At 37.6% G+C, this 22,380-nt stretch overlaps 1 protein-coding gene across 2 annotated transcripts in view; it reads left to right on the forward strand.

The window, feature by feature from the left end:
• The window catches only part of LOC118020146 (receptor expression-enhancing protein 3), a 99,185-nt gene that overhangs the window by 34,884 nt on the left and 41,921 nt on the right, over positions 1-22,380 (forward strand). For both annotated transcript variants that reach the window (XM_035020117.1, XM_035020123.1), the window contains exon 2: positions 13,331-13,403. In XM_035020117.1, the coding sequence (XP_034876008.1) occupies positions 13,331-13,403 (73 nt within the window). The remainder of the gene's footprint in view (positions 1-13,330; positions 13,404-22,380) is intronic.

Here is a 22,380-nt window from a genome sequence, read left to right on the forward strand (position 1 = left end):
AACATTAAAATTTCTATTAATTGTTTGCTATAAAAAATAAGGAGACCAAACCTTTCAACCTCATTAATGAGCGGTCGTACCATGTAGGGTGCCCCTAAAAAGAGGGAGACTGTTCTAGCTCTACGGTAAGGCATGAGGGGGGAAAAAATCACTAAGTTGGAGATACCGTAGGTACTAGAAAGATTTGAACAAATGAAGTGAAGTGGTTTAAGAAATATGAAAGTGGAATGCTTTGATTTCCAAATCATTGCAAATTTAGTTTTAATTAAAAAGCAATGGAGAGGGGCGCCTGGGTGGCTCAGTCGTTAAGCGTCTGCCTTCAGCTCAGGTCATGGTCCCAGGGTCCTGGGATATAGCCCCACATTGGGCTCCCTGCTCTGCAGGAAGCCTGCTTCTCCCTCTCCCACTCCCCCTGCTTGTGTTCCCTCTCTCGCTGTGTCTCTCTCTATCAAGAAATAAATAAAATCTTTACAAAAAAAGAAAAAAAGCAATGGAGAGTTCACAGATGTATCCTTAGTGCTAGAAGATGCAGTGCCTAGTACATAGTATGTCATCAGTGATACCTGGTCTTGTGCACTGGAGAGGAATTAAGATGATTTTAAAGCAGAATATTAAATTCCCATTAGGGTGGGTGGGGCCTGGAAGAGTTGACAACATTCATCTGTGAGGTGAGTGGAGTTGACTGCCATGCAACCCAAGCCACACGGAAGCGTCCGATGGGAGGACTTGGCAGCACTTTTAGATCTGCATTCAGTTCAGGGAAGTTCGCTTCATAGTCATGTGGTACCCAATGAACTGCACAAACCAAGACAGAGTCCAGATTTATGGCTTTCTTTACTCATTTGTAGAGGCATGCATTTTAAAAGAGAAAAATTTCCCAGCATTTTCAAAAGTGGTTTGTGTGTTATTTTTTCTTCCCCAGAAGCTTTTTTTTAAACCTTAGATTGCAACTAAACTCTTGTTATCTTTAATGTCCACGGAGTTTTAATGCTACGTTTGGGTTTCAACATATCCTGTGCTGAAGAGGCTAAATGAAGAAAGCAGTTCTCTGAGTTCAGAGTTAACTCAGGAGTCTGGGGTTGGTCAGATGGTCGAGAGTAATTCTTAACCCCATTTAGTATAGGCACCTAACCAGTTTCATAGAAATTGGAGAGCATGTAAATGTTGCCTAAAGATGGTGGTATTCCTCCATGTAGACTTTGTGCACAATCAAAAAATGGGTCTCAGACATCTTTTTACACATGACAGTAGTGTATTGGCAGGTCCCAATTACTTAGGTAACTTCTGAATATTGCTTGCAATGGGTTATACATTATATGAAGTACAAAGTGTTGTTTGCTCTAAAAGGAAGAGCACAACTCTTAAAATTAGAAGTTTTGTGCTTATTATGTTTTGGCTTTGACGCTTGCTGGATGCTTAATTCAGAAGTTCCTTAATGTCTCTGAGCCTTCTGTTTATCATCTAGGAGTTGATTTGTAGTGAGTGACACCAGGTAAACTGGGGAATGCTGGAGATTGGTTCACATAACTAACAGATGATGGTCCCCACATTCTGTGGAACTCTGCCCACAGGATGCAAGGTTACTTGAGGGCTGCAAGGGTTTCCAGCCCCTGGTTCTGTAATGTACTCTGTTGAGTTCAGCATAGTTTTTCAACATTTTTCTTTCGTTAGGGTCTAGCACGTAGTAGGCCCTAGTGGTGGGGGATGGGGGTGGCTAGGGGAGAGAGTGAGAGGATGAAGTACAAGTCTGATCTGCTGTGGACCAATTTCTTTCCCCACTGTTATCTTCAGCTCTCCTTTTAGAGTAGAAATGAGAAGCTCTGCAGTAAAATTAGAAGTTCGGCTCTGACAACATGAAAATTCCAAGCTTCCTAGTGCTTGATGACTATAATTAAAACATGCATAAGGTCTTTCAAAGGAATTTTTACTGTCTTTAGCTCTCCTTGGCAGTTTTAAACTTGTGTCATTGGTTACAGAATTCAGGATTTCGGGTTTTCTCATGGGTTTGACTTTTTTGTTTCTGTATGTAATTTTCATAATTTTCTTCAAGACTGTCGTTACCTGATGGCCACTTCACTGTTGTATTACGGAATGGGAATTCTCTACTAGCAGAAATTCTTAGCAACAGATCTTTCTCAAAATTTGTGGAGGACGGAAGTTATGTATTATTTTGGCAGTGATCATGTGCAAAATTCAGCTCCACAATGGCAGCTTAATCAGCGGCATAATGACTCAAGTAGGAAGAATATACACAGGTACAGTGTGTTATTATTGGGCCTTGCACTAGTTGCAATCATTTGGCCTTAAACAGGCATAAATTCATTATTTTCAAAGATTAAACTTAAATATTTTAATATTTATTAGATATTAAATTTTAGTGTATTATAACTCTCTTTTCCTTACAATCTCTTATATTTTAGTGTCTGAGCAAGGATAGATTTTTGGTAAAAGTTAAGATAACCTATTGTTATTTTCACATTTCTTTAAAAAATTCAGTTAGACCGAAACCAGCATACGATACTGACAGCACATTGCTTAATCACAATCAGTTTTAATCCAAAACCAAACTAAGAATATTGTCACACTTTAGGTTTGCTGAAGATGCAGAACTCAGAAATTCAAATTCTTGGACCCCCACTTCCAAAGATTCTCATTCCCAATTGGTTCTTATACATAGACACATTTGGGAGCTAAACCATTTGTAGAGGATGCTTTTCAAATAGTTCGGAAGGAGGCGTGCCTGGGTGGCTCAGTCAGTTAAGAGTCCAACTCTTGGGCGCCTGGGTGGCTCAGTTGGTTAAGCGACTGCCTTCGGCTCAGGTCATGATCCTGGAGTCCCGGGATCGAGTTCCGTGTCGGGCTCCCTGCTCAGCAGGGAGTCTGCCTCTCTCTCTGACCCTCCCCCCTCTCATGCTCTCTATCTCATTCTCTCTCTCATATAAATAAATAAAATCTTTAAAAAAAAAAAAGAGTCCAACTCTTGGTTTTTGGCTCAGGTCATGATCTTGGGGTCCTGGGATCGAGCCCCGCATGGGCTCCGGGCTGAATGTGGAGACTGCTTAAGATTCTCTCCCTCCCTCTCCCACTGCACACCTGCCCCCCTCCATGCACATGCTCTCTCCATCTCTTTCTCCCTCGCAAAAAAAAAAATAATAATAATTCAGAAGGGCTTGAGGATTCCTCAGAGGATTCCACAATCAATGAAATTAAGTTCTGTAAGGACAGCTTGATTATATTTGCCTTTTATTCACATCTGTTTTATTTGAAGTTCCTAAGAAGGCATTGTTGTAAGATACACGGTTTCTAGGATACCTTATCCTTTAAGATTCTGATCCTATTTTGAAAATTCACGAGAGTCTTTGTTAAGATTAGAGACCTAATAAACAGAATTAAAGTGAATTGTGATAAAGGGCAGAAAACGTTTGCCCTTTTTCTCTATCTCACATGGAGCCCTTTATAAACTTGGTTGCCATAATAACCTGCCTTTTTTTGTTCCAGCAAATTCTGTGAATTCCCTGTACATATGGTGTTTCATGGTTTTTCTGATACTCTAGTTTCCCTTGGCTGAAACACATAAGCGCTGGTGTGCTGCTAATGCTTAACTACGGGGGAAAGAGGACTGATTCCTATCATTTGTTAATTTCCCTGATGTAAATTCTCCCCATAGTAATGGCCTATTTCAAGCTACCAATGTGAGGTCACTGAATTTGGAGCTGGGAAGAGCGACCCGCCACAAAGAGCATTTCCACCATATACACACAATAGATGCAAATAACTTCCAAGACCATATAAAATGTAGTAAGATAACTAGAAAATGAGGAGTTTGAAAATTTACTGTTGGCTTTTAATGTTTTATATATTCAAATTATTTTACCATAGAATACCCAAAAAACTATTTCCATGCTTATCTTTGGGGAACTAGAGTGTTTCAAAATTGAGGAAGACTTTTACTTTGCATTTGCATTCTTATGTTCTTTCAGTTAGTTACCTATGTTAAATTTATGAGTAACAACAAAAAAACAGTGTTAAAGAAGCAGCTCTCCAGGTGATTTTGATGTGTGTCTAAGTTGAGGAATCACCAGTGGTTGTTAGCTACTAGCTACCTAAAGTAAAAATGTTTTTCTTGGTTCTCTGGCACCGTTAAGCTGCTTTTGTGCAAAAGAGCAGTGATTACTGTTTTCTAACTATTAATTTATATGCTGTTCCATTCTTTGAAATGATTTGAGAAATCTTTTGCCAAATGTATATGTGAAAATGTAAAGAAAAATAAGAGTTACTGCTAGAAAGAAAATTGCAAAGTAGAAAGTCAGAATTTGTAAATACAAATATGCCAGTCTTAAAGTTCACCATAATTGATAAAGTTGAAGAACAGATTTTGCTTCTGAGCTTCCTGACAATCAGTGGGGGGTGTGGAGAGAGAGGGAATAATGTTTTTATCAGAGGGAAGGAAGGTCATCATTTTCTCAAAGAATGCTAAACATTGCATTGTACTGAGTTCCAAAGTAAATCTCATACGTGAAAATTCATATATAGGGATACTAATAGACAATGCCCTGAACACTATTCCTCTACTATTTATAGCCATGGGATTCCTGTACTTCAAGAAAAAATAAGAATGTGATATTAAAAAGCATCTCAGTTGAAATGATTTTTCTCCTAAAGGAGATAGGTATAACAGTCTAAACTGTTACCCTCCTATTTTTCGTAAAATATAAACAGGTGATCAAGCTTGATTCAAATTTGGAATGACACCACCTAAAGGAATAAAGATTTAGAACAAGGATGACAAACCATGGCAAATAAGCCTACTCAGCTCCTGTCCTTTGTTGGTGTGAGTGAGTTTATGGTGCTGTGTTGAAGAGGATTCTGAGGCCAGTGTCAGCAGAAGGGAGTATAGGAATGACTGGCTATCTGTCTGGGTCACAGGAATGAAGAACAGCAGAGAAACTTCTGCATTTTTGCCATCCTTAGATCAGGCTATCTTATGTAAATTTCACTGGTCTCAGTTTCTAATGTAAAGTGGATTACAGACAAATGGGCTTTATAGTCTTTTTTTTTTTTTTTAAGATTGTGTTTTTAAGTAATCTCTACATCCAACGTGGAGCTTGAACCCTGAGATCAAGAGTGCCACACTGTACTGACTAAGCCAGCCATTCACCCCCATAGTCTTTGATAAGGGCCTGGAGTGTTGTATTTTGTATTGCTCTTTGAGAGTGTATACAGTATCTATGTTAACTGTCACTGACTCATCCTAACAGCCTCGTCCATTTGTCTTTCATCATTCTGATTTTTGATTCTATAGTTTATTTTGTCATCTTAATATTTGGTATCCCATTTATCTCTAGTCTCATTGAGTTGTTTTTAGTTCTTTAGTCTAATAGAACACTATCATTACTATTTTTTATTTGTTTGGGAGTATGATTCTAAAAGCAGTGGAATAAGGAGAATTTGCCAAGTAATTCCTATAGGAGCATTGTCTTACCCATTAGTATTATATAGTTTAGATTATCGGCAATCAGCTATTTGTTGCATTTACTTTTAACAAACTACGATTTAAATTCTCTTATATTATTAAAGAGGGAATTTATTATCTAAAGACAGTCTTAAGGGAAATTAAAATAGTTCAGAAATGTTAATATCATTAGCTATAATGTTTTGGGATTTTTTTATTTTTTTTTAGTAATGATACACTGCATGATTGTTCTAATCCATATCTTAGAAACACAGTTCATCTGTGTAGTCATGCCTACTATCTGTTTGATTTTTCTAATGCTATTAAAAGTAGTCCTTAAATGAGTATTTCCTTGTAAGAATATAAATTGATGCCACTCTTCTAAAAAACATTTGGTAATGGGGGCGCCTGAGTGGCTCAGTTGGTTAAGCGGCTGCCTTCGGCTCAGGTCATGATCCTGGAGTCCCGGGATCGAGTCCCACATCGCGCTCCCTGCTCAGCGGGGAGTCTACTTCTCCCTCTGACCCTCTCCCCTCTCATGTGATCTCTCTGATCCTCTCTCTCTCAAATAAATAAATAAATAAATAATCTAAAATAAATAAATAAATAAATAGAAATAAAAAACATTTGGTAATGTTAACAAAACCCTTGAAATTTTAAACCCTTTGACCTAGTTAATTCCATTTGTAGGATGTCATTAGAAAACAAACACTGATTTTTAAATGTGGATTTTGGAATGAGAGTGCATGCTTTGAATCCAGAAAATAAACTTACAAGGTGTATGACATTAGTTTAACTTCTGTCAGCCTCAGTCTTCACATCTGTAAAATAGGTATGAAAATAGTACCTATCCCTGGGTATCATTGTGAGAATTAAGTACAGCAATATATGAAAAGTGCTTAATATCCTGCCTCGTATAAATGTCAAAAATTGCTCTTATAAGTAATCATAGAAAGATTGTTCATCATAGCATTCATTAAAATAGTAAACACAGGAAAGGATTTGAATGATTTTCATCCATATGAGGGAATATTATACCCTGCAGTTTTTAAATGACATTCTTTAAGGATTTGTAAAGATGTAAGAAAATGCTCGTTAATATCCCATTTAGTGAAAGGGCAGGAAAATCTATATGCTCTAAGATGTCAGTTAATTATGTTTTAATTATATTTTAATTCTGTTATAAAATATTGTTCCTAAAATATTGTCTTTAAATATGTTAATTATGTTTTAAAATAGTGTGTTTTTTAAGATATTGTAGAAAAAACTGGAAAAGATAATGCCAAAATGTTAAGGATCAATGTTAGCAATTCTTAAAACTGGGTGATAGGTATAGGGGGATTATATTAATACGCTTGTTTCTTTTTTTTTTTTTTAAGATTTTATTTATTTATTTGAGAGAGAGAGAATGAGAGACAGAGAGCATGAGAGGGAGGAGGATCAGAGGGAGAAGCAGACTCCCTGCCGAGCAGGGAGCCCGATGCGGGACTCGATCCCGGGACTCCAGGATCATGACCTGAGCCGAAGGCAGTCGCTTAACCAACTGAGCCACCCAGGCGCCCTATGCTTCTGTTTCTATACCGTAGACTAATATTTCATAATCATTTTTTAAAAGAATGGCAATAATAAAAGTTTAAATCCTTACAATTAGTGTTTTGTAACTTGTTTAGATGTAGATTAACCCTTGGTCAGTTTTGTTATTAAACTTTTATTGGTACTTTAAGGTTTTTAAAGGAGTTAAGAGAATGGCAGGTCAGACTTGAGAACATTTGATAAAAATTGTAATATGTATAAATGTATGGAATAGCATTTAACAAAAAAGATGGTTCATTCAGTAATGGAATTACTACTGATTTTGTCATTCTTTTTTTTACTCTTTTACATCTTCTAAAAATTCTAGAGTAAGCTGTGTTTAGAATCTTAATTAGGAAAACCTTTAATCAGTTTTTAATGAAATACTGATAACTTTTATGCATTAAGAACTTTATTACTTCTAGTACTAAAAGCACTCTTACTCATTGCTTCTGAGACTCATCTTTGAACAATACTGTTCTTCTCTAAGACAATTTTGGTGAAGGATAGATTTATGTCTGAACATCTGTCCAGAAAATAGCCATTTCAAGTATTTCTCGTATATAAAATATGATACAAGGGCCATCTCTACTATACATTTGCATAAAATTTCTTTTTAAAGTAGTATAAATTTTTCAGTATAGCCAGTGTACATATAGAAAACTTTACCTTAGTGGGAGGGAAAGGTATTATGAGTATTTTGGCAAAGTTTTCACTCTTTAGGCAGAAAAAAGATTAAGAGGAAATGAGTATCTATTTCTTCTTGCCTCTATAACTGAAACAGTATTCAAATTTATAGGTGAATTTTATTTGTAGCAAACACTTTCTTTACAAACCATGAGTTTATCTTGTAGGTGGCCTTTTAAAATAAACTACTTGATTTTATACACTATGCTCATGCTTTGGCTTTATGCCCGACCTCCCAGATTGCAAACATCCAGAGTAAGACTCAATATTAAAGAAAATAAACCAGAAAAAAAAAAAAATGCCTAGAAAATATTACAGATGTTAGTAATAAATTACTCAGTAATATTCACATTAGAGCAGTAATAAATTATAATAGTGGTGGTCCTTAAAAATTGTCCTACTGTTTATTAAGACATTTAATCTTTCCCATGTTCCAAATGAAATGCATTATTGTTTTCTACTCTTACAAGAGTTAGGTGTTAAGGGATATTGTGTTTATTCATTTGACTGATTCTATTCAATACAGAGGTTAAAAAATAAAGCAAAGAAAGAAGCCAAACCGCACCTATAAGCATAGTATCAACTAGTACCAAATCCTTACTATATGTGAGAAAATTATGTTTTGGAAGTCAGTTACATTAAAAAAATATAATCTAGAATATATTAAAGGCAAAATGATTAATCCTGAAAAATTCTAAAATTCAAAACAATTAGAAGTCTATGGAGAAGTGGTAGATCTTGAAGGAAAAAAGGCATTAATGGAGCAAGAAAAAAAAAAAGGCAAATTGAGGAAACCATGTTGGAACAGATGGCTTACATAAGGAAGAGGTTTTCAAATTATGTTCTGATGGGCCGCCACAGGGGCTGGTCAACAAGGCGGTAAGGAGGCCAGCTATTGAAGTCTTTAAGCAAGGCAGTGCAGCAGGTATATTAGGAAGATTGATTGGATATTGGAGCCAGAGGCTTTTGTTAGGTAATTATACAGTTAAGTCAGAGGAGATGGCATGAGCCTAAATGTATCACTGGCCATGGGTTTGAAAATAAAATAGGAAGATATATTCTTGGACTCTAACCAAGGAAAAACCAACAGGACTGGGTTAGAGATTGGATAGATAAGTATAGCAGAGGAAGGAGGAGTCAAAAGATCATATAGTGACAGAAATGAAGAGTGTCATGTTGAATTTAAATCCAGTGGTACAAGAGGACATGGGACTATAGAAGATAATCGATTGTATCCAAATTCTAAAGGGAAATACTAAGTGGACTGAAATTAACTCGAATATGTAAACTAGAACTATGACGGCTAACTGTGGGATTTGTACCTTGTGTCAGCAGTGGGGATGAACACGCAGACCTGGAAATTGTGTTTTGGTTATTGCTTTCTCAGAACTCACTAGGCTGGATGACCCCTGTGCCTTTTAGGGGTTGCCATGTGTTAAATCATAAAGCCCTGGGTTCGGGCGCCTGGGTGGCTCAGTCGTTAAGCGTCTGCCTTCGGCTCAGGCCATGATCCCAGGGTCCTGGGATATAGCCCCACATAGGGCTCCCTGCTCGGCGGGAAGCCTGCTTCTCCCTCTCCCACTCCCCCTGCTTGTGTTCCTGCTCTCGCTATCTATCTCTCTTGTCAAATAAACAAATAAAATCTTTTTTAAAAAAATAAATAAAAAAATAAAGCCCTGGGTTCTGTGGCTAGGCTAAAAATCCTATATCCAGAGTCTGTGGATTGGCTTCTGCTAAAGTAGCCTTCACAGGGTAGTGTTGTTAGGTAAGGCAGAGATTGTTAATGTGGCTTCCAGTGGTGAAGATAAATCCCCAGCAGAAGACTTGGTATTCCTTTGAACTGGTGACAACAGCCCCAAACTCAGGGTTCATTTTTGTGAGGAATAACAAAGTCAACAGGTATTTACTATCCCTCCCCCACCAAAAAATAAACTATAAATGAACAAAGAATATAGAAATGTAGATATTCATTCTCAGTGTAAGAAAAAGCTTATTTAATATTAAATACAAACAGCTATTTAATATAAAACTTCATAAATATAGGTATTATGGGCTGAATTGTGTCCCCCAAATTCATATGAAGTCCTAACCCCCAGTACCTCAGAATGTAACTGTATTTGGAGATAAAAGATTAAAGAAAGCGATTAAGGGATGACCATGTGAGGACACAGTGAGAAGGTGACCATTGCAGTCCAAGGAGAAAGGCCTCAAAAGAAACCAAACCGCCAACACCTTGCTCTTGGCCTTCTAGCTTCTAGCTATGAGAAAATAAATATCTACTGCTTAAGCCATCCAGTCTGTGGTATTTTTTTTTTTTTCAGGTTTTATTTATAGGGGCCCCTGGGTGGCTCAGTCGGTTAAGCATCTGCCTCCCCTCAGGTCATGATCCCAGGGTTCTGGGATCAAGCCCCACGTCGGGCTCTCTGCTCAGCAGGAGCCTGCTTCTCCCTCTCCCTGCCGTTCCCCCTGCTTGTACTCTCTCTCTCTGTCAAGTAAATAAATAAAATCTTTAAAAAAAAACTTTAAAAAATATTTTATTTATTTACTTGACAGAGAGAATGCACAAGCAGGGGAAGCAGAGGGAGAGAGGGAGGAGCAGGCTCTCCGCTGAGCAGGGAGCCTGATGTGAGGTTCGATCACAGGACCGTGGCCACCCAGCCACCCCTCTGTGGTATTTATTTAATGACAGCCCAGCAAACATAGTTCAACATGTATTTTTAGCAATATGTAAATAATACCAAAACAGTATCAAACAACAATATCAAAACAACTTATAAACAATATCAAAAGATAACAAGAACCTAGACAAAAATTGCTTAATATGCAAAATAGATAAAGAAGGACCTAGAATCTACAACACTCCAGTACCAGCATGTATAGCACCCAGAACTTGGTCTTAAATACCACCCTCCAGTGAAAGGAACCAAGACCCCTTGGAGAAATGACTGATTCTAGGAACGATGCAGGATATACATTGGATGAGTCTGGAGCATTATATAGTGCCAGAAAGTAATACATTGTTAAAAAAAAAAAAAAAAAACTCACAATTATAGGTCTGTCAGAGGGACACAGGAGCGAACTGAAAGATCTCAGTGTTCAAAGCCTTGAGCAGCAAAATGAAGTACTACTGTATTAAAACCCAAAGTGTAAAATAAACATAGGAGTCCATATTGATATAAATAAATCATTGAATAAATAAATGGAGAATAGATAAATCTCCTGTGCAGAAAAATTTCAGATAATTTGCATTGATACTCCACTCAAGAAGGTGGAACATAATTCCCTGGTTCAAGTATGGCCTGTGCATAGCAGCTTCCTTCCCAAGAATACAGTGTGGACAGGGTTGGGGTAGGAAGTCACCTCACAGTGAAGTCTGACAAACACTACCTCAGCCTGCTGGTCAGGGTTAACATCAACAGTGATAAATCACGTTGATAGTGTGTCCTTGATATAATAGGATGAAATGGTACTTCACCTCTTGTGGTCCTCCTCCCAAAAATTCATACCTCAGTTTAATCATGAGAAAAACATCAGACAAATTCCAGTAAAGGGATCTCCTCCGATATTCACCAATACTCAAAACTTGTCAAAGTCATTTCCCCAGGAAAGTCTGAGAATTTTTTTTTTTTTTTTAAACCAGGAGGACCTAAGGAGACAGGATAGGTAAATACAATGTGCTATCCTGGATGGGATCTTGGGTCAGAAAAAGGATGGTAGGTAAAAACTAAAGCAATCTGAATAGAATATGGACTTTAGTTAATAATATATCAATATTGGTTTGTGAATTGTGACAAATGTACCATACTAATGCAATATGTAGATAAGAGGGGAAACACTTAGGGTTTATGGTAACTATAGTGTATTCCCAACGTTGCTGTAAAATTAAAACTATTCCAAAAGATTTTTTTTAAATAGATCAGAAAAGTAGACAACAGGATATCATACACCATGTGCATCAAAAAGCCAGTAAACACTTGAAAAGAAAATCATATTTACTGGTATTCAGGAATGTACATTAAGATTTTTCTCCCATTTAGGTGGCGAACTTTGTTTTTTAAATAATGATGCCAGGGTGCCTGGGTGGCTCAGTTGGTTGAGCGACTGCCTTCGGCTCAGGTCATGATCCTGGAGTCCCGGGATCGAGTCTCACATCGGGCTCCCTGCTCGGCAGGGAGTCTGCTTCTCCCTCTGACCCTCCCCCCTCTCATGCTTTCTGTCTCTCATTCTCTCTGTCTCAAATAAATAAATAAAATCTTTTAAATAAATAAATAAATAAATAAATAAATAAATAAATAAATAAATAATGATGCCAGTGATCAGCCATGTATAGTAATGTAAAGTGGAACTGCTTCTCTGGAGGGCATTTTGATGATAGATAAAAATGTATGTACTTTTTGAAGCAGTAACATCCTAACGAGGAAGTGAATATCAATGGACAGAGAACTGTTTTTATGTTCTGCGCAATCGAAAAAACCTGGAAATGAACTAAAAACCTATTATATGGGATTATTTAAACAAACTAAGGGAATCTCAATGTGGAATGTAATGAAGGTATTAAGAATACGTACTGTAGAGGGGTGCCTGGGTGGCTCAGTTGGTTAAGCGACTGCCTTCGGCTCAGGTCATGATCCTGGAGTCCCGGGATCGAGTCCCGCATCGGGCTCCCTGCTCAGTGGGGAGTCTGCTTCTCCCTCTGACCCTCCTCCCTCTCATATGCTCTCTCTGTCTCTCATTCTCTCTCGCAAATAAATAAATAAAATCTTTAAAAAAAAAAAAAGAATACGTACTGTAGAATATTTGAGGGCAAAAAACTCCATGGTGTATTACCTGAAAATGCCAACTGTAAGCCATGTATAGGTGTTGTTCCGGTTCTGGGTCTGTCCTTTCATGGTATGTGTGATTGTACATATCTGTTGGATCTGTGATTTGGCAAAATAATCTTAACAGATGGTGTTAAATTAAATCTTGTTAATGATTTAGGCATTTTATAAATGTTTAAAGAGAGCTATTTCAGTGCATGTTGTAATATATCAGGTATTGACAGCACCATTATTATAATTAGAAGCCAGTACGTCTCAAAATAAAGGACCACTTTTGTATTACAGGTTGTGTGTGTGTACACACGTGTTATATTTAGGTTTTGGGAATATTACACGTGGACAAAAAGTAGGATTTGCATACAATAAAATGTTGCCTGCAGTTCTCTCTGGTAGGGTTGGGACAATTTTTATTTTTGGTGATTTTCTACATTTTCCAAATATTCAAGAAACCATAGACCATTTTTTGTGATGACAAAGGCTTTATTTTTAAATTCAAGTCTAATTAACGGTGTTAAGAGTTTCAGGTGTACAATGAGAAAGTTTTTTTAAATGATGATTTTTAAAATATAAATTTTTTCCCATGATACTGTACCTAGAATATTGAAATCCTCTTTGTTAAAAAAAAAGAGAGAGAATATTTTTACTTTGCTTTCTGAGTGGATTTAGTCTGCACACAAATTTGCATTCATACAAATATACACCATTGTATGTTTCCCATGTAGTTTCTACTTTTGTATTAGGTGAAAGTAGTTAAAAGCATTATTGTATTTGATTAGTCTTCTCATACTTTTACTTTTAGGTTGGTGTTTGGAATGCTTTATCCTGCATATTATTCATACAAAGCTGTGAAGACCAAAAACGTGAAGGAATATGTAAGTATAGTTTTATGAGTGATTAATTCTAGCTTAATGTATCTGTGATATATAAGACTAGAAAATCATTTTAGAAATAGCTGGGATAATGTTTTTGGTTAAAAATGTTATATAAATAAAAAGACTAAACTTCATTAACTTCATAAACTAATTTTGAATACAATTCCAAAGGAGAGTTTCAAAAAAAAAAGTTCACTGTCAGTTGGCATTTGAGTAAGTGTATGATTTCCAAATGGGTAATTGGATCTCTTATTCATTTTCTCTAAGTTCCAGTTTAAGAAGTTGGGGGGGGGGGTGTCTGTTTTTTAGCCTGTGAATTTATAGGTAGACTGAGAACATAATTCTTTCTCACCCCAAACCTTTTTCCTTTTTTCATAGCTTTTTAATTGATTTAAATATACAGATACCTCATTACTATTGACAGTTGCAGTCTTTTTTCTTCTTAAATCAGCCTCTACAGTTGATGCTTCAATAACACAGGGGTTCCCCCGCAGTGGGAAGTCTGCGTATAATTTTTAACTCCCCCAAAACTTAGCTATTAATTGCCTACTGTTGACCAGAAGCCTTACCCATAAGGTAAAGTCAATTAACACATATGTTAAATACTCCATTAGAAGTAAGTTAGAGAGGGACACCTGGGTGACTCGGTTTGGCATCGGAGTCTTGATTTCAGCTCAGGTCATGATCACTGGGTCATGGAGCCTGCTTAGGATTCTCACTCTCCTGCTCTTTTTCTAAAAAAAAGTAAGCTAGAGAAAAGATGTTAAGAAAAATCATAGGGCAGAAAAAATACATTTATAGGACTGTACTATATTTATCAAAGAAGAATTTACATATAAGTGGATCTGAACAGTTCAAACCTGTGTTGTTCAAGGGTCAACTGTACTAGCTGATACATTTCTTCTTACTTGGAATATTTGTCATACTGTTATTAAAGGAGATCTTTTTTTCTGAGTCTAATTAACTACAATTGAAATATACAGGGGGAAGTTTCTCAACTTTGCACGTATTTCCCCTATAAAACATTATAAACCCAGGATATGCAATAACTGGTATGCCTCTGTGTCTTTGTGTATGTATTTGTGGTATTCTCCTATCTTCCCTCTAAATCTGGGTGATTTTATTGGAAAAAAATTAAGTACAAATCAAAAATGAAGTTTATATGAGAAGCTGTAGTAATACGAAGATATTACCAGTGGGCACACAAATACCATGCCCTAAAATAAAAAGGGAGTAACAGTAAGAAATATGAAGGTATAATAATTTGAAAAAAAGAAAGAAATAGGCCTGTCATGTGTAAGTTAATGGTAAAAGAGCAAAAAGGATAGTGTTATTTAGGGACTGACCATTCTAAAGTATTTATCTATTTCTTACAGTGCATCAGTTTAACTTTGTTAGTGTTAATTTTTAGATACTTAAAAACATGGGTTTGTGTGTTTTAATCCCTTAATACTCAAATTTTTATTACTGTATTTGTCTCTAAGTTTGGGATTAATAAGAATGGTCTAACCCTGAAATTTTAATTCTGCTTCATAAGTTAAAGATAACCTGTGGAAGAGAATCCAGTAACATTGAAACTGATGGAAAAACTATAAAACTTGATATATGTTACTATATATACATATGTATGCATACATGTGTGTAGTTAGGTATATACTTCACATATTGCCTTGTAGTTTTTAGCAAATAACTCATTAACAGAGTAGGAATTATCTGTACATAATTTTGCTATAATATTGTGACTGAAAAGTTCGCTCATCATCCCTCTTGGGAACAGCAGAATAAGGAGTAGTTGAGAAACTAGGGAGGTAGAAAGGCAATTGGTTTGATAGTTACATGGTAATCATCTCTCCACAAATGAAATGAAACCTAAAAGCAGAAATGGTCAGGCATCAGAACAGAAAAGGCAGGGCATTTACCTTTAACAAGGAAATATGATACAGCCCAGAAGACCTGGTGACCATGTTATCTGCCATCAAGGCTGCTAGAGAGACCAAGCTGAGATAGCACATTAGAACATTTGCATTTGTATGATTTCTTACCAATTTCAAAATACTTTTATATATTATTGTTTCTAATTGCTACTGTAACAAATTGCCACGTACTTACTGGCTTAAACCAATCCAGAGGTATTCTCTTACAGTCCTGGAGATCAGAAATCTGACATGGATCTAAAGGGCTGTACTCTTTCTGGAGGCTCGAAGGAAAAATCTGTTCCCTTACCTTTTCTAGCTTCTACAGGCTGCGTGCATCCTTGGCTTATGGTTCTATTCATCATCTTCAAAGCCAGAAACGTTGAGCTGAGACTTCTCATGTTTCCATCCCTCTGGTTCTTTCTTCTGCCTCCCTCTTCTGCTTACAAGGATGCTTGTGATTACATTGGGTCCACCTGAATAAACCAGGATCCTCTCCCCATCTTAGGGTCACCTGGTTGGCAAACGGAATTCCATCTGCAGCCTGATTTCTCCTTTACCACATAACCTAACATATTCTTAGGTTTTAGGAATTAGGACATAGACATCTTTGGGGGAGGGAGACATTATTCCGTGTACCATAATATCTCACTGGCCCTCACTACAACTCTAAATCAATAAATAAAGTAGGCAGGGAAAATATTTCAGTATTACAGTCTCAGAGAAGTAAATCAACTCGTCCAGGGTCACATGGATCATTAAGGCAGGAATGGTACCAGATTGGATATCTTGTTTATAATGTTTTATTCTTTCTCTGCTACCATGCTACCTTTAGAAAAGTAGGTGAGGATTCTAGCTTCACAAAGAAGTAGAAAGTTTCCACAACCTGCCAGTGGACGTGCGTCCAAAGTAGACCTTCCAGGGCCACAAAAATAAGGATATTTTTTAAGAAGGTGGGCACTGAGGCCGCTTAACCAGTCAGTACCAGGACAGGACTCATAAGCATCTAAATCAACTATGATCAAAATGATTAAAGATGAAGTTAGGGGGCACCTGGGTGGCTCAGTCGTTAAGCGTCTGCCTTCGGCTCAGGTCATGATCTCAGGGTCCTGGGATGGAGCCCTACATCGGGCTCCCTGCTCAGCGGGAGCCTGCTTCTCCCTCTCCCACTCCCCCTGCTTGTGTTCCCTCTCTCACTGTGCCTCTCTTTGTCAAATAAATAAGTAAAATCTTTAAAAAAAAAAAAAAAAGATGGAGTTAGAAGGTTTTGAAAATGTTGGCAGTTCTTTAAGTATTTCCAATCTAAATTTACTTTTGACAAAATGTTGGAATATTATTTTCTTGCTGAGTCTCGCGTAAACTTAATCTGAACCTAACTCTGATCATAACAGTTTTACTAGAACTCTGTTCTCAAGTTTTCATATATAGTGAACCCATCCACATTTGCTTTGTTTTGCATATGGTAGTTTCTTAGCAGTTAACCTTCAGATTTCCCTGTTATATTTTTAATAGCCTTTTATATTACCTGATATTGTTTGTATGTGTTTGTCCTCCCCACCGGAAATAGCTCCGTAGAGTTTTGTTGTTTTGTTAACTATGTTCCCCTACCTAGAACAGTACATGGTATATATAGTAGGTACTCAGTGTTTTTTGAATGAATGACTAAAGGAATATTCAGAATAAGGAAAGGGGCGCCTGGGTGGCTCAGATGGCTGAGCGTCTGCCTTTGGCTCAGATCATGATCTCCCAAGTCCTGGGATCCAGCCCCGTGTTGGGCTTCCGGCTCAGCAGGGAGTCTGCCTCTCCCTCTGCCTCGTGCTCTCTTTCTCTCAAATGAATAAATAAAATCTTAAAAAAAAAAAGAAGAAAAGGAAGAAGAGTTGAAGAGTGTACATTTCGTAAGTGGATTGGTCTATTTTCTCAGCTTTGATTCTGCCGGGTTAAGGAGTAGTCAGTCCAGTCTGACTTACCCAAAGCTCAGTTTCTTTGTGGAATTTGGTTATTACCTAAATTCCACTGATATCTACTTCAAAATTGTTTTCAGAAAGCAAACATTTTAGATTAATTTACTTCTTTCCACCCTAACTACTACCATTCCCCTTAAGCCTGCAAATAGTAGATTGCACCTGATAAAACAGATGCTGTGCTCAAATCAAAACAAATGGAAAGTGCTGTGTATTTTGGCAACCTTCCTTTCTTCCTTTGCCTATTTTTAAAACAGAGCTTTCCTAGGATATAATTTCCTGTATAGTGTGGCTGATATGGCCTACTTAAAGTCTTTCAGCCTTGCAGTAATTGAAATGTAAACTTACTGAAGAATTAGTATGGTTTTGCAAATTTTTTTAGGCTTATACCATCTCGTGACTTGAAAATAGAGTGTTTACTTCCAAGTCGTGTGTAATTGCTGTAGCTTTTCTAGGAAACCGTGTTCTTATTCTAAGAATGTTGGAGAACGTGGCAATGAAAAGATTGGCTGACAGCACTTAAAAAATCAAAATCAGACATTTGGTCCCGAGATTTACTGTGAGCAAGAACAAAGAACGGTTAAAACTCTAGGAGATTACTCTTTTAAAGGCTTAGAAATAGCCCTCTAAAACCTTATTGACTTGGTTTTGAAAGTGACCTAATTTTTCCTGAAAATGAACAAATACACATACTAGCTTAATAGTTCTTTTCAATTGGTAAAATCTGAAGTTGTCTGCTAGTTTTAGGGTGGATATAAAAGAGGAAAAAATACAGTAAAGAGGGCTCCTGGGTGGCTCAGTTGGTTAAGCGACTGCCTTCGGCTCAGGTCATGATCCTGGAGTCCCGGGATCGAGTCCCGCATCGGGCTCCCTGCTGGGCGGGGAGTCTGCTTCTCCCTCTGACCCTCCTCCCTCTCATGCTCTCTGTCTCTCATTCTCTCTGTCTCAAATAAATAAAAATAAAAAATCTTTAAAAAAAAAAATACAGTAAAGAAAGTATACATTTTTTTATTGTCAAGAAGTGTTCCCCAGGCATCTTTTCATTTTGTGTTTAAAGATTTTATTTATGTATTTGAGAGAGAGAGACAGCATGAACAGGGAGAGGGAGAAGCAGACTCCCAGATGAGCAGGGAGGACCCTGAGATCATGACCTGAGTCAAAGGCAGAGGCTTAACCGACTGGGCCACCTAGGTGCCCCATCTTTTCATATTTTGGATTAAAAATAGTCATTTGATTCAAGGGTTTTAATTTGGGAAGCGTAAAGATTAACCCTCTGATTAAGGTGGAATTTTTTGAAAATTAGTTTTGTCAGGCCACATGCTTATCTGTTTATTTACCATTCTGATCTACTTTTAATTTAGTTTTTATTTTTATCAGAGCTGTACTTATTTATAATTTTAAAATCAGTTTTGTAAAGCTTTTATTATGAAAAACAACAGTTCCCCACCTTCCCCATCCCTGTTTCTCTCTTGACTCCACTACTTTCAGCTCTTTTATCTGAATCCTTTAGTATTTATTTCCATATCTAAATAACAGGCTTATATTGCTATTTCTTAATTTTTCAGATGGACATTATCAGTTGACTTCTTTCTATTAAAGATGATTAATAGTAGCTACCCAGTGTCACTATACACATGCATATTTCCCTGTCCATGATAGCCTCCCAGGGTCATAACAGTGTAATTTGGTTTGGATCAGTATTAAATATTTGCATTATTTAGGCCAAGTTGGAAAGAAGCAATAGACTCAAGAGATAAAGAACACCTAGAACCAGGCTGCTGGGTTATCATCCCAGCCCTATCTATTACTAGCTGTGTCGTCATACAAGCTATTTGGCCTTTCTGTGCCTCAGTTTTCATATCTGTAGAATGAAGACTGTTGTAGTACCTCCTCAGGTGGTTGTGAGAATTCTGTGAGTTAATGAACATAAAGCATTTAAATCAGTAGCTGACATGTAAGAGTACCTGTTACATAGTATTTTTCGCTATAAAAACACTATTTGCATTTGGTCTCTACAGTGTCCTACCATTATCATTTTTTTTTTCCTGCACAGTAGTTTATTTTCCCTGGTGTTCTTCATTGTCTTGTTTATTGTTTGTTTGATTTTTCACTTATGTGTTATTCTCTATTACTGCGCATTTAGACCCGAATTCTCCACAGTTGTGTAGATTTCTTCTCAGTGCGTTATCATCCATCAGATATTCCAGACTGGCTCTTGTTTTAGATCCTCAGATTTCTTAGTCTCCTGTTTTCCTCCTTTTTATTTTACTTCCTCATTTAAATGAAATATATCCTTCCCAAGAAGGCTGTGTGAGAGGCAATTTTCTGATCTTTTTTCTTCTCTTTCCTGTCACTTTTTCTTTTTGTTCTGTTTTATGATGGGTTTCTCAGTTTCATCTTCTAACCCTTTAGTTAATCTTTTAATTCCTACTCCTGTGTGTTGAATTTCTAAGAGTGCTTTTCATTCAATGAATGTTCCTTTTCCTCTAGTGTCCTATTCTTATGTTGTTTAAAATAGCTTCCCTTTTGCCTGAGTCTATGAATGATGGTATTTTAGATGTGTTCTTTCTTCAATTCTCCATTGAATTCTGTTTGTTTGTTTCAGCCTGTCTCTCATGTTTGATTTTCTCAAATGTTTCGTAGTCCTTGGTCCACCGCTCATGTTGGAGTATGATAATCACAAGCTGGCTGGCGGCCCTGTGCCCATGAAGAGGCTTGAATGTCCTCTTCAATGTAGGCTGATCTGATGAGGCAACTATATCTGTTCCAGAGCTCCTGAGAGGACATACCACAAACTGAATGGCTTAAAACAAAACAAAACAAAAAAACAGAAATTTATGTCTCATGGTTCTGGAGGTGAGAAGGGCATAGTTGAGATGTGGACAGGGCCACGTTCCCTCTGAAACTTGTTGAGGAGAATCCATTCTTGCCTGTTTCCAGCGTCTGGTGGTTGCCAGTCCTTGGTGCTCCTTACCTTCCAGCTGCAGCACTTCACACTCTGCCCCTGCACTCACATGGTCATCTCCCCCATGTGTCTGTGACTCAGAGTCGCTTCTTTGCTCCTTACAAGGAACCAGGCACATGAGATTCAGGACCCACCGTACCTCAGTATGACCTCCATCTTAATGACATCTGCAGTGACCCTGTCTCCATATGATGTCACATTCTGAGGTCCTGGGGGTTAGAACTTTGTATTAGTCAGATCAGGCTGCCATCACAAAATACCACACACTGAAGAGCTTAAACAACACAAATTGATTTCCTCACAGTTGTGGACACTGAAAGTCCAAGATAGAGGTGCCATCAGGATTGGTTTTTGGTGACGCCTCTTCCTGGCTTGTAGACAGCCACCTTCTCCCTGTGTCCTCACGTGGCCTTTTCTATGTGCAAGTGTGAAGAAAGCTCTTGTGAGTGTCTCTTATAAGGACACAAGTTCTATCAAATTAGGGCCCCCTTAGGACCTCATTTAATCCTAATTACCTCCATAAAGGCCCTGTCTCCAAATACAGTCACCTTGGGGCTTATGGCTTCAATATACGAATTTGGGGAGATCACAATTCAGTCCATAACAGACTTCAACATATATGAGGGAGACACAGTTCAAACCATAACAACTGTTTCCTTGGAAAATTATCAAAATATCTGTAACTTTAGGTATTTTCTTTCATGCAAGTCAGACTCTTCAGAGAAGATTCTTCCATTCTGAAAGGTACTTGGTTGGTAGCATTCTGGTGAGAGAATAAGGGTTAGGGGCTCTCAATATTTAATTTATAAACTGTAACTTAATTCCTACTCTACTGTGCCAGAGATTTACAAATCCAGAGCTCCTCTGACTCACTCTTCCCAGAGAATCAGCCGCAAGGTTCTTCTTCTTGGAGGAAGGAGGCACATCACCAAACCACTAGATTGGGAGGGCATCTGGGGGCCTGCCTGCTCCTTAGGCAGACTTAACAGCCATTCTTCCTGTCTTTTGCCCTAGTGGCCAAGAATTGTGTCACCAATTCTTGAGCCTTCCTGGAGCTCTGCGGTGTCAAGTTGGATTGCTTCTCAGTTTTTCCCACTGTCAGCTTAATACTCAGTTTTTTCAGGCCCCCTAAGTCAGTTGCTACTCATCCACTTCCTTCCTACCTCCAAAAATTTCGACACTGTCTTCTCTTCTGTATTCTTCTGGACTTAATATCTTTTTTTTTTTTTTTAAGATTTATTTATTTATTTATTTATTTGAGACAGAGAGAATGAGAGAGACAGAGAGCACATGAGAGGGGGGAGGGTCAGAGGGAGAAGCAGACCCCCCGCCGAGCAGGGAGCCCGATGTGGGACTCGATCCCGGGACTCCAGGATCATGACCTGAGCCGAAGGCAGTCGCTTAACCAACTGAGCCACCCAGGCGCCCGTGGACTTAATATCTTTTTAAAACATCACTTTTACTGTTGTTTTAATGAGATTTGTGGTAAGGATGCAATTAAATGTGTATATTCAGTTTATCATCTTTACCCAGATTCCCAGATTGACTTTGTGAGTGAACTACTTCTGGCTGAAATACACTGTGATATCAAATAAGACTTATTTTATCATTAACATTGGTTTTTAAAATGTGTTCGCATGGAAGATAGGTTAAAAGTAGTAATAGAGGGACGCCTGGGTGGCTCAGTCGGTTAAGCGTCTGCCTTCGGCTCAGGTCATGATCCCAGGGTCCTGGGATCGAGTCCCGCATCAGGCTCCCTGCTCCGCGGGGAGCCTGCTTCTCCCTCTGCCTCTGTCTCTCTGTCTCTCATGAATAAATAAATAAAATCTTTAAAAAAAAAAAAAAAAGTAGTAATAGATACCAGTTTTTAGATCTTTGACAATCATTTTAAAAGTTAATTTTAACTGACATACAGTGAATACATGTGTATCCATCTTGTCTTGAGTTATTTGGTTTGCCAATCAAGTACTGATAAATAAAAATCACAAATTTCACTTAGGACAGTTAAATAAAATCACTTGGGACAGTTCATTATCCTTTAATGAAATAAATAAATAAATCTACTTACATTTACCTTAAGGTAGGTGATGAATATTCTTTTATAAACCTAACTTTGATATGCCAAGTTTACTTAT

Source organism: Mirounga leonina, unplaced genomic scaffold (assembly GCF_011800145.1).
Source record: "Mirounga leonina isolate KUSES-001 unplaced genomic scaffold, KU_Mleo_1.0 Mir_109, whole genome shotgun sequence".
Lineage (NCBI taxonomy): Eukaryota > Metazoa > Chordata > Mammalia > Carnivora > Phocidae > Mirounga > Mirounga leonina.